A 12,585-nucleotide genomic window follows, 5' to 3' on the forward strand; every position below is an offset into this window, starting at 1 on the left:
CCAGTTATTCACTTCCATCGTAGATATTTAGCATCGAAACAAATAACTTGATTGGTAACAGAGGGTTTCGCAATACAGTACCTGGTTTCCATGCAACGCTTCAACCTCTCAGTGCGCATTGAAGCGTAACGTGGAATTCCTCTATTCTGTTTAGCAACGAAAAACAACTTTCGACATGTGTTGACGATGACGGCAAGGTAATAAAATAAGTATTTCAATGATGTGAAGGACATTACTAAAAGAAGCATAATTTTTGCAAAATCTGATCAAAAAATGTTTTTCCCTCGGATGTCAACTAACCTAGTTCTCCTTTTTAACAACGATTCAATGTCCGACAACATCGAATCGACATAAAAACGACAATATTGCCAGCCAATGTAAATTAGCACTTCGGATTAAGACTTTGTTAAAATAAACGTCGAGAATTACAAACAAGACTTACAGCGCTGGTGATCGCAGATGGATATATATATTCCATCAATAACAAATATCCCGCACAATGCAACAGTGGCGATTAAGACGCTCTGACCTAATTTTGCGTCACTCTTTGATACTACATATTTTCGACAGTTAATCCACGATCATTCTATTGCGAAATTAAATAATTGGCTAGAAGAGACCGGCGGCCAAACTTGGCCGACTGAGAAGGTAGCACCGGCGGTAATTCAAGCACTACTTTAGTGGCCATGGCCGCAGGCTGCTTTAAGGCTTGACAGTAGGTTACATCATTATAACATAGCATGATGCCCTTCTTTGTATACTGGACACTTGTACCAAGTTGTAGGCTATCATTACTCAATACATACTGAGCTGATAGATTAGCATTATCGCTATATCTTATCTTAAAATTAAAAAAAAATTGCCTTTTAGTAAAAAAAAGTGCCCCTTTTTCGTAATCTTGCCCCCCCCCCCAGTCAAAAATCGTTCCGGCGCCCCTGGGAGGTGTCCCTCGAGGAGTGAGTCCAACGCGGAGCGGTTTAAACATATTTTAAGCAGAAACTGTATCAAGAATAAAAATGTTAAGTTTTGTATTCTCCAATCTAATTTGTGGCCTACACATGACAGGCTTTTGTGACGTACTTTCATTTGTGTGGTGTTTTGTTCGAAACACAGATAGGCCTATCCTTGGCTGATACCAACACAGTGGCGTAGCCAGGAAAAAAATTTGGGGGGGCCAAATATTTGATGAATTGAAGAGAACGACAAAGTGTTTGATTTAAGACATCGCCACCTGATGTGCAGTGGCGTATCCTGGTGACTTGAGCAAGGGGAAGCAATGAAGCTGGTGAGGGCCGAAGGCACGCGTATTCTAGGGGGGTCCGGGGGCATGCTCCCCCGGAAATTTTTTTGCAAAATTACACTTAAATAATGGATTATAGCGCTTTCTGGAAACACTTTTAGGGTAATATTTGTATGAAATTTATTAGCAGATAAACAGCTATTAACTTATTAAAGGTAGCTCTTACACACAAACGGGCAAAATCTGCGGCTAAAATTAGAGAACACCAAAAACTCGGCTACACAAAAACCCAACAGAGTAAGCCATTCTGAAATTGCTTCCACAAATTAGTTAAAAAAAACGTAAATCGCGTAAATTTTGCGCTATTTACGATTTGCAAAATTTATTGGTGTCTTCTGTGTGTCTAAAACAAGTCCTTGGGGTGTTAATAGCCAGATGTCTTGGAAAACGTTATAAATTTCTACAAATTTTATTATATTTTCAACAAAGGGCTCAACTTCGGAATCCAAACTTTGAAAATTGGGGGGGGGCACGGCCCCTTTCGCCTCCCCCCCTGGCTACGCCTATGTACCAACACGGTAAGTAATAAACAATGTTGAAAAATGAAGTAAACAGAGCATAACATCAAGAGGTTTCACCATGGTTGCTCGACTGCTCGTTGTTGCCTGGTCTCTAGTTCAACATAGGTATAGCTCACTGCAGCGTTGTTAACTGGAAGTGGTGATCTAATTCTACGACGTCGCCAGGGACAACGCATATGCTAATATTAGTCTAACAAAACTTCTTTTATTTCAACACAGGAAACGTGATCGCAACAAAATTTCACAATAACAAAATAAATGAGATAAATCAACATAAGTGACGTCGCATCATCCATCCTAGCTCCCAGTTTAGAGAAAAAAAGAGTAAACTTTGAAGCGTTTTGCAAAATTCGCCAGTTTTTCACCATTATTTACGGAAAATCTAATACACTAAACATATCTTTCTAAAAAACTTGAAGTCAATCTCAAATGCTGTAGGTTACTGTAAAAGGGCTAATGTTTACTATTTACAAATGCAAAATTGCTCTTTACAACTTGTAGAACGCAAAATACATGAAACACGTTTAACGAGTCATATTTTTAACTAAATGCATGTTGAGGAAATGAATAGAGGAAACAGCAGCTTTGCTGGCCAACAGATTAATTTTGCTTGGTGCGTCGTTCCTGAAAAATAAATTTGTGATTAATCTTTGTTCTGTTTGCATTTTTATTTCTCGTGGGAGTACAATATGGTGAGAAATTTAACGAAATAAAACCTGTGAGATAGCAATTGCGTTAAATCTGTTTTTAATTTGCAATAAATTCCAGATGTTCAGATTTTCCTAAGTGGTCTCATTTAAAATTATTCCAATAATTGAACCAACTAGGGTTGTTAAGGCATACCCCGGTCAGTGTCATCTTACTGAAAAAGTAAAACTTCAGTCTTGAGAAAGAGGTGGAAAACGCAAGGCGACAGACGGATCATTTTGTCAGAGAGATCTTTTTCAATGTACAAGGACAACAAAAGTAAGAAAATAAGAGATATGTTGAAACACACGTATTTGTACCAACAGGGTAAAATTTTATTTCAATGCCTTTGAAAAATAATTTAATCACAACAGCCAGGGCCGTGTTAATCGCCCCCTGTGCCCCCTGCCAGGATTGGGCAACGGCTGACTAGAGGCCCACTCATTTTAGCCTGTTTTATGCTTTTTGGCTGTTTAAAAATAAAAAGCTCCCACAGAAGCTCGATATTCAATAACGTAAATCATGCAAGGCTATACCTCGTATTTACTGCTTCCCAATCCCTCGGTTGGGAGCCCACCTCTGCCTAGGGGACCACTCGGTTGGGAGCCCACCTCTGCCTATGGGACCACTCGGTTGGGAGCCCACCTCTGCCTAGGGGACCACTCATTTTTAGTTTGTGCAGCGTGTTTTGAGTTGTTTTACATCCACCGATAGCAGGCTATATATCATACGTGATTTTTGTTTTTTCATATTGCAAAATTTTCTCACTCGCTTTGCTCGCTCAATCACAGTTTATTCACCTAACCAATGACTTTTGGGCATGCATAGTTTCAACAGTGGATTGAGGGAGTAAAAAGTTTTTTTGTGTACCAAAAACTAACAAAATGATGTAGTAGGCTATTCCGAAGTAAACACTGCTTACTCAGATAACCTAGTCAATTAACAATTAAATTGATAAATTTTAGTGTTAATCGAGATAAGATATGAAGTTAAATGTGCCGTGAAAATACCATTGGTGACCGTGTGACACCTCAGACAGATTTTCGAAGTTCTTGCCTGCTGAAAGGCCTACTAGGCCATACAAACATTCAAAAAATGAACTGTTGAAATCCTTTTGTGGTCGTGAATGAACTTTTTTTTAAATGGTTAGCTAACTTAAATTTTAAACCAAAAGTTCTACCCAAATCCAACGTTAGTTTGATGATGGTTACAAATACGAAGAGTGCATCTTTATAAAAAAAAACATTATTGTGACTAAAAATGTCCAAAAGTGACTCAAGTAAGATTATATTTGTTAAAATTTTCTGAGAGGCGAGCCTCACACACTTCCTTTCTTTTTCGCAGGGTAAGTTTTACAATGCCCAGTTATCTCGAAAATTTTGTTGTGCTGAAACTTTAGTTCTTCCTTAATCTTTTCCAGATCCGCTACTGCATTGTCGGCACATTAACTATTTTTTTTTTAAATCTAAGAGTTGTTTACTCTTTGGTGAATGGTGCTCACACATCCCTGACGACAACAATAAGAGACCCGGACCTTCTATGCCAGGCACCGCTAAAAAACATAAGAAAGGAAATTACCAGCAAACTACTTTCATTCAGTTTGTGTCTCCAAAACAAAAATAATGCAGAATGGATGCAAACAGACAGGACTCCAATGAATACAATGTATTCGTCTAGTTCCTGGGCCTAAAATCATCTTGGGCCAAGGTCAGGAAGTATTTCCTCAACCTCCTATCCACGTTACTGGGTTGTAACCCCAGCTACACGCCGCCAGGTGAATAGACTTGATGGAAGTGGAAAAGGCATTTTTATTTATTCATTCTACCATTCAGATGCGGCAAACACCAACCTATTGATGATGATTGAATGTATTAAGGCTTTGTCAAAAAAGGAATTCCATTGACGCTCATAACGCAGTCAAGAATATTTGTCGGGAAAATGGATTTTTTGCGACTTATTGTTCGTTTTTGGAGCGCCCGACCTCCACCTTGAAACAAGCCAATGAGGTTACCCTTGCACCATGTCCGTTTACCTTTAATTTTCGGATGAGTTTTTCAAGCATGACAATCTCGTTCGTCCATTCTTCCGTTGAGGGCGTTCCTCCCTCTGACGTCACTTCAGCATTATCGAGCTCTGTGGACCAACCATTGTGACGTTCTTGAAAATTCTGGAGTTTCTCTAGAGCGAATGCGCCACCGTTTCTGCAAAGACATTTCATTAAACCTCGTTTTAAGAACGGCATAGTGAAACAATATTAGGTCCTACCATGGCCACCTAAAGATACGGCCTGATTTGTCACATTTTGCAGAAATTTCTCGGTTTTTCTAACTTTGGGCGAACGTTTAAATAATTTTTTCTAAAAATTAGATTTTTACGCTTTCTTTTCTCTTTTTCCCAGATGTCACAATAGGTTTCAACATCCTCACATGTTGAAAAACAAAGAAAATTTGATTTCGAAGATTTTAGTCAGACTGTTAATTTTTCAATAACAGTCTGATTTTGCGTTTTTCAACTTACTTTTTCTCATTTGCTACTGCTTCCCCAAGGCAACAAAAAAGTTTTATGTCATTAGGAAACCGCAAAAAGAAAAAACATCTCAAAAAATATCAGTCAAGCACTAGCAGTAGCCGTAATCAAAATCTGCAAAATGTGACAAATCAGGCCGGATCTCCAGGTGGCCATGGTCCTACAAATTATTACATTTTAGAAATCGTCAGATTGTTAGGCTACATACAAAGTATTAGATCTGTTGTTCTGTTTAGATAAATGGCATATTCTTCAGAATCACATTGAGCCGAGAAGAGAACTGTGTGTTCTTGATCTCAGACAGCAAACTGTTATAAACTGAGGCAAAATATCAAAATTTCTAAATTGATTTTTTAGATTAGTTCAGTTTATTTTTTGTTTTGTTGGCGAAAAAGAAAGAAACAAAAAGCAAAAATATACAAAAACACAAATAATTCGCACAACAAGGATGGTAGCGAAAGACCAAAAGGTCACCAAAGTTAGCTGCCACCCAAACATTTAAACAAAAGAACCCAAAATTAAATCGTTGTTTTTTCAAAACTGGCTTATTAATCAATACTTTCTTATGATAAACAAAACAACAAAGTTTCATTTCGTTATGGTTATGGTTCACAAATAAATGTTATAATTATAACTTTTTACACCAAATTTTTCACTTTCGACAATTTTATAGTCTTGAGTCTTGACCATTACCGCAGTAGGCTATAACCTATACCTGCAAGTCTTTGTTTTGTTAATTATTATGAGCTTGTATACTTTCGCAACTGCTGTGGCAGGGAATAGAAAAATTATAGTTTATCGCTTGGTCTCAATGAAAATTAATTTCAAAATTTTCCATTTGCTACCCTCAAAAATGTATTTGCGTCAATAGCTATAGGACAATGAATGGAGTAAAATATGGTATCTTTGTAGTTGGTTTTGTTCAATGTTCATGCTGTCACAATGTTCGAGTAGTCTCTCGCGTGGAATTTAAATTACGACGATAAAGGCTCAATGATATTATGGTACATTATTTGTGGAAATATTATGCCAAGAAACCTATAACAACTCTACAACAATAACTTACGCTTCCCTGAAACCATTAAATTGCTACAGCTTCATTATGAATCTTGATGCCAAGCCCTATGCTTGATTAACGCTCGACTTATTCAAACTATGCCAAACAACTAACGTAGAACATAAGCTACTGAACCAAACTGAATTTTAAAAAAATGCATACAGCACATACATATAACCTTATCATAGCCTATGCCCCGTTTTGGGCCTGGACAGACCCGGTTTCTAGGGCTTTGTCACGGCGGCCCAATCAGTCAACCAAAAAATTCGGGTTTTGGTGTTTTGAAGAAAAAATTCAAACCCTTCAAATTTTGAGAAAGTGAAACGGCAAGCAAGAACTTATTTTGATGAGGCCGGTTGTTCTGAAGCGTCTCGGTAGTCAGGCACAAAAGTATGGTATGCCTACGTTAATATACAGGTAGTTTTTCTGTTAGCGCTTAAAATCAAACGTTTGCTTTCTATATTGAATTATCGTGGCATTCCACGCCAACTGTCCTTGTTCTGCTACCGACGTACACAGCGGTTGCAAACCACTTCAAAGAGAATATGAACTGTTGTGCTCTATCACTGGAAGTTTGCACAACCTCGATTTAATCAGAAGCAAGTGGTACAAATGGTTTGTATCATTACATTAAACACAAACCGAAAAAAACTAAACACTTTACCTTTTTCCTTCTTGTCTGGTGGGCCCGGGCTTCCACCAGTCCATCCAATGGTCGGCCCTGCTCCCCATCACCAGCATGAAACCAATCACAAGTATACATAGAGACATCTTCTGGCTAACAACGCGGCTTGTCATTTTGATTAAAAAATGTGTACTATAAAGTTTGTCTACAAGATATATTGCACAGGCTTGACACTTTTGTGATGATCTGCGTTGGGAATGCACTGACTTATATATTCGGTTGAAGTATTCTCCAATGACCGAGACCAAAAACAAACCGCTTGTACATTTGGGCTGTCTAATTGCATCTGATTCTATTCAAACAAAGAAGTAAGAATTCAATTTCATTATCTCGGTCAATTTTTGCACGCGCCCAGATGCAGTCTGACTCACGAGCCCAGATGCAGTCTGACTCGCTATTTTCATCGCGTCTTTACGCATTTTATTAATTTTATTTCATTTTCTAATTTTGTAAAATCGCTTATTACAAAATATGGCCGATTTAACATTGTTAGTAATACGCACGTCTCTGAGACAAGTGACGTCATAGAAGAGCCTTAGAGAAAGGAATAATTCAATCAATCTTTGATTTGTTGTTTTGATGCCTTTGATCAATAGAAGCATATTTTCCACAACGTGATGTATTCCCATTCAGGGAAGATCAAAACAAACGGCAGCAGACCTACTGTGTTTCAAAAATTCCTGCGTCATAACAAGCTCTCCTTAGAAGTTGCTTCAAGTTTCTTGAGAATTTAGTTTCGTATTAGCTCGAAAAGAAACTACAACGAACGACAATTCCAAAATTCCGGAAAACTTTAAAGAATTCAAAGTGCAACCAGTAGCGGGTCCAAGGGGGTGCTTTGTTGCGTGGTTTCCCAAAACTGAAAAAAAACACGATTTTTTCCACTTTCCCAAAACTTTCTCGCTTGCTCACTTCCATTTATCCCTGTGCTTTAAGTAGGCTTGGGTTAAGTGTGTCTTGTAGCCTACTAGGCCGGGGGTCTCCAACCACCGAGTCGGGAAAAGGTTGCTACTGGGTCACAAGAACACATATCCAAAATCGCCGGTGCAATTCGGTTGAAATTATGTCCTTAACCATACAATAAGCCCATTACAGTGAAAACAATTATTGCAGCCATGCACTAAATATGTAGGGCTACAAGTGAATATTACTAGTTATATTCTATAAAAGAAGTAACGGATCCAAGGAGAGGGCACTTGGTCACATTCACATACCTCTTCCCAAAAGCGAAAAAAAGTAACTTTCTACATTTTTGTAAAAATTTTTTGCTCGTTTTACTCGTTCAATCTCATGTCATTAACCTAACAAGTAGCATTGGGAACGCATGGTTTCAGCAGTGAACTTAAAGAATAGAATCGGTAAAGTTTTAAGGCCTTTTCGCAAACCAAGATACTAATAAAATACTTCATAGAATAACTTATAGATAAAATTTTCATAGAATATTCATAAAATACAGTACTTCAAAGTAAACATCTTCCTCACTAACCACCTAAAGAATAAATTAAACTATTTTAGGTGTAAAATGTGCCTTGTGAGGTGAAGCACGTCAAATCGATGATTAAAGTTTTACTTTTAAACTCACACAAATCTTCAACAAATAAATTATTGAAATCTTGAGTCTGTTGTCGTGAAAGAAAATATATTTCAAAAGTAACTTAATCAATTACTTTAAACTAAAGTTTTCACTCAAACTTTTTAAGAAATTTAGTTTTAATTTCATGATATTGGTCAAATACATAAGGTCATAAAGGTGTGCTTCTTGATTAAAAAATCATTATTAGGTCTGGAAGTGCACAAAAACGATCAAAACAACGTTAAATTAGAGACCAGGAGCAAGGTCGATTTATTTGACTGTCTGAGTTAGTAAGGTTTGACAAGTGTTTCTAGACTGAAATTTTACATGAATTTCAAAACTAAACTTCTTACTTGCACTGGTCTGATCGTTTTTGTTATATTAAGCATTTTCCGAGATGACAACCTACCTGGCAAAATCGCTATACAGTATATCCGTCTGTTATGTGACTGAATGTTTATCAAGATGGTATACATCCATGGGCTCCGTTGGTGGGGGGCCGCGGGGGTGATTACCCCCCAGCAATCGGAGTGGGGGGTAACTAATGCAAAATTACCCCCCACTAATGTAGAGATAAAAATATCATTTTTAATAAATTTTTTACTTTTGTGTTTTATTTTCATGTTTTTATTTTGTTGCACAACTTTTGGGGTTTTTGCTTGGAAACTCCGACTCGCAAGACAACGCCAAGTCATCTACACAAAAATATATGCATCGCAATGCACTATGGGTGACGTCATAATTTCTCACTCCTACAAACTGTTTAATTTCGCTTTTACCACTCACGAACGAAACCCACTACAGTTGCATTGTTTCAATGTCTTTATATTTTCGATTGTTCTAACAGTTAATACATTTTAGCTTTTATTTTATTTTTTTCTGAATTAAATGTAGGCCTGCCCTACACCCTAGATCAGCGCTACTCAACTGGCGGACCGCGGTCCGAATCCGGACCTTCTGGGTGTTGAAGGTGGATCTCGGGCTTCTGGAAGAATAACCTCATTGCCGCATTTTAGGACCTCTTTAAACAAATTTCCATTAGGAAAAAGCGATTTTTTGTGATTATCCAAGAAGCTGGGGGCTTCGCCCCCAGACCCCCCAACGCTTTGCCGTCTTCTCTGATGTGCGATCCACATAGTTACACTACAAAGAAACACAATACATTTTTTCCTTTTTTATTTCTGTGTTTGTGTCAGACAAAAATCCAAGTCGTGTACTCGTGTTACATACTACTGAAAAGTGGTTCGGTGCTCGTGGGCTACTGGTTGTTTAATTTTCGTGGTTGCTTATGAAATATTCACCGGACCGCAAAAATATGCAACTTGTCAAAATGGACCTTTGCTAACATTAGTTGAGTAGCCCTGCCCTAGATGCTGAAACCGCTTTTCAGATTACAGCAATCACCAAACGTTTGACCTAGGCCCAAACACCTTTCCCAAATCAAATTGAAAACTTTCTGACTGTCTGCAGTGCTGTAAATTCGCTTCTGGTGAGCCTACAATGACCAGTGAAACATCAATGGAATCGGGAAGAAATACTCTAGTGCCATGTGACAAATAAAAGTTTAAAAAAGCACCCGCTTGGTAGAGATAGTAAGTTTTGCGGTTCAAGAAATTTTAAGTTTGTGCAAGATTTGTTAAATGACCGTGATTAAACGACATCAATAAAAGTTTGCACACAACCGGGGGGGCCCGAAAATAAATTGGTACCGGGCCCGAGATATCCTGTCAACGGCCCTGCTGAAGGAGACTAAATGAAAAGAAAGTCGAGATTACGTTCGGACCACATGGGAATGAATATTCAATATTCATATCATTAACTTCATACTAAATCTCCTGACAACCGTTTCGATCTTTCAGGTCTCATCAGTGGAGCTGTGCGTAGTCTATCAGGTTGTGGTATATTTTCAATCACTGCTCTCGCAACCACCGACCATGAGCTATGCATTATGTCGAGCGGCAGTGGCCATCTCCAGATAAAGTAAAACAAAGACTAATTCAGGAGTTTATGACTTTTTTATTAACCCAACGAGAATTTAATTTTGAAGATCAGTGAACTTTCATTGCGTGTTAACCATGCCACAATAAAATAAGCATTATTCTTGATAAGAGTATAACATCAGGTCGTTACAGAGAAAATGGTCAGGCTAGTGCAAGTAAGAAGTTTATTTTTGAAATCTACACAAAATCTCAGTCTAGAAACACTTGTCAAACTTTACTGACCCAGACAGTCAAATAAATCGACCTGGCTCTTGTTCCACAGTTAAAATTGTCTGTGGAACAATTCTCCCAGACCTCCTGTTGAAGTAGTTTCCTTTTCCGACTTCGACTTTTACTTGGTATGTTTCATTTACGAATCTTGCTTTAATTATGTTCAAACTTCAAACCGCAATAAAAAGTTATACGGTACCGATATGTAGCCTAGATGCCAAACTTCGATTTTCCAACCGCCGCTCCGCGACGCTATTTTCGTTTTAAAACCGGTCAGTAAAAGTGAAAAAAGTTGAGGACCGGTGTACTAGGCTATAAACAAAGGCGGAGATACTTGGGACTAACTTTGAAATCCACTGAAAGACCACAACAACAACATACAAGACCAAAAGCTTTGTCAAAGACTAAATTATTGAAACCTTTCTGTGGTCATGAATAAAATGAGTAAAACTTGACTTCATCTTTGAACAGAATCTCGCAGGCTAGCTCCAACTTTTAAAGAAATCTATTTTTAATTGGATAATATGGCAAAAGTAAAATATGTGTTTTGAACAACAAACCAACCTGCGGGACCAAAAAATGCACAATTAGCGACCAAAACAAGAAAAAATTTTGAGGCAAGTCATCAGACACCTTACGAATCTGATTGCTTTTTCGTAGCCTAACTCCGCTTTCCCGCTCTCAAATTTCTCTTATTTTTTTTTTGCTTTTTTGAAACTCGATGTGGTGCTCATTCCATTTTTTTTAGATCCGCTACTCCGTGCAATCTGTTTTCGTGTAACAAGTCTTCAAAATCTGCTTATCACATTGTTCAAAAACTGTTTAAAACTTGCGTGCTTGAAGCAAACAAGTGACGTTGGCCTGCCAATTAAAAAAAAAATTCTTTCAAATATTTTGCTGCAAGATTAGCCTACTTAACGTCGTATTTTCAAAAATATAGAGGTTTTTATAACCACAGCAAATCAGGTTTTCCATGGTAGGAAGCTGTGACTTATTTATAGACAGCAACTTTCCCAGACAGCCACTTCATCTGGTCCAGATCCGACCAGAACCGTATGCGATCTGGACCAGATAGGATAAGGTAGTTGTCTGAGTGTAGTAAAACCATCTACAGAGAGAAGTTTATTCCGCTAAAAATGCAGCTAGGTTACTCTGAAGACAGAAACTGCAAACTGAAATCAGACTGAAAATAAACACCAGTAAAAGCGACAAAGGAACTTAAGGCAACGTAGTAACAAAGCAATCAGCAACAAAAGCAATCAGCAACATCGTAAATTACAATGCAACTAAAAGCAATAACATGTCATTCACCCCTTCCAAAGATTATCAATAGGGATCAACATAAAATCAATGACGTTAATACATTAAAGACATAAAATTAATTCACAAATCTATTTGGCGGTCGCCTTGAACGTGATGAGCACCGGGCATGGGGCGCTCGCTGGAATCAGTCGGTAATGAATTTCCGATGACTGGGCAGGTGTATCCTCATTGACAGCAGGCCCGGATTTAGGGGGAAGAGGGTGCAGGTGTCCCGGGCCCCCCGACTTTTGAAGGGCCTCTTAACGTGGAAAAAATGTGACTTTATGTTAATATTTTTTTTTTTCTTTCAGCCTTTGAAGTCTCTGCAAAATGCTGTGCAGTGCAGTGCTGTGCTGGATTAATGCTACTGTAGACGTAGAGGTGGTTTTTCGCGCCGTTGGGGCGAAAATTTTTTTTGCTCTGGGGCTCCCCGATCAAAAAGTGCCCCGGGTCCCCCATCAGCTAAATCCGGCCCTGATTAACAGGCTCATTAATTATTAGTTGTAATTTGTTCGGGAAATTCCACAGTTGGTTTGTTTATCCCTTCGTTTCCAGGCAGATTGTGTGAGTTTGAAGGACTCCCGGGATCCGGAAAACTAAGAGTCGACTTGTCAAGGCCACCACGAGCAGTTGGAGCGATGTCACGAATTGACGCTGTGGTTTCGCGTCCGTTCGCAAAACGAACGTGCGCGTAGTTCGGAGTTGCATGAGTCATTTCCACTGC

At 38.4% G+C, this 12,585-nt stretch overlaps 1 protein-coding gene across 1 annotated transcript; it reads right to left on the bottom strand.

Annotated features, from left to right (window-relative positions):
- Window positions 1-2,055: 2,055 nt before the first annotated feature.
- On the bottom strand, window positions 2,056-6,933 carry LOC145779144 (uncharacterized). The gene is made up of 3 exons (XM_082590721.1): window positions 6,756-6,933; window positions 4,541-4,709; window positions 2,056-2,445 (listed from the first exon to the last, which is right to left on the bottom strand). The coding sequence occupies exons 1-3, from the start codon at window positions 6,887-6,889 to the stop codon at window positions 2,422-2,424; spliced, it is 327 nt and encodes a 108-aa protein (XP_082446847.1). The 5' UTR covers window positions 6,890-6,933; the 3' UTR covers window positions 2,056-2,421.
- Window positions 6,934-12,585: the final 5,652 nt, after the last annotated feature.

Source organism: Aplidium turbinatum, chromosome 10 (genome assembly GCF_918807975.1).
Source record: "Aplidium turbinatum chromosome 10, kaAplTurb1.1, whole genome shotgun sequence".
NCBI classification, from domain to species: Eukaryota; Metazoa; Chordata; class Ascidiacea; order Aplousobranchia; family Polyclinidae; genus Aplidium; species Aplidium turbinatum.

What these genes read in the sequence shown, in the direction of transcription:
- LOC145779144 (XM_082590721.1), bottom strand. Translation starts at nt 6,889, where the DNA reads ATGACAAGCCGCGTTGTTAGCCAGAAGATGTCTCTATGTATACTTGTG. An exon ending in ACCAGACAAGAAGGAAAAAG is followed by an intron (nt 4,710 to 6,755) that starts GTAAAGTGTTTA and finishes ATGTCTTTGCAG; the next exon opens with AAACGGTGGCGCATTCGCTC. An exon ending in AACTCATCCGAAAATTAAAG is followed by an intron (nt 2,446 to 4,540) that starts GTAAACGGACAT and finishes TTTATTTTTCAG; the next exon opens with GAACGACGCACCAAGCAAAA.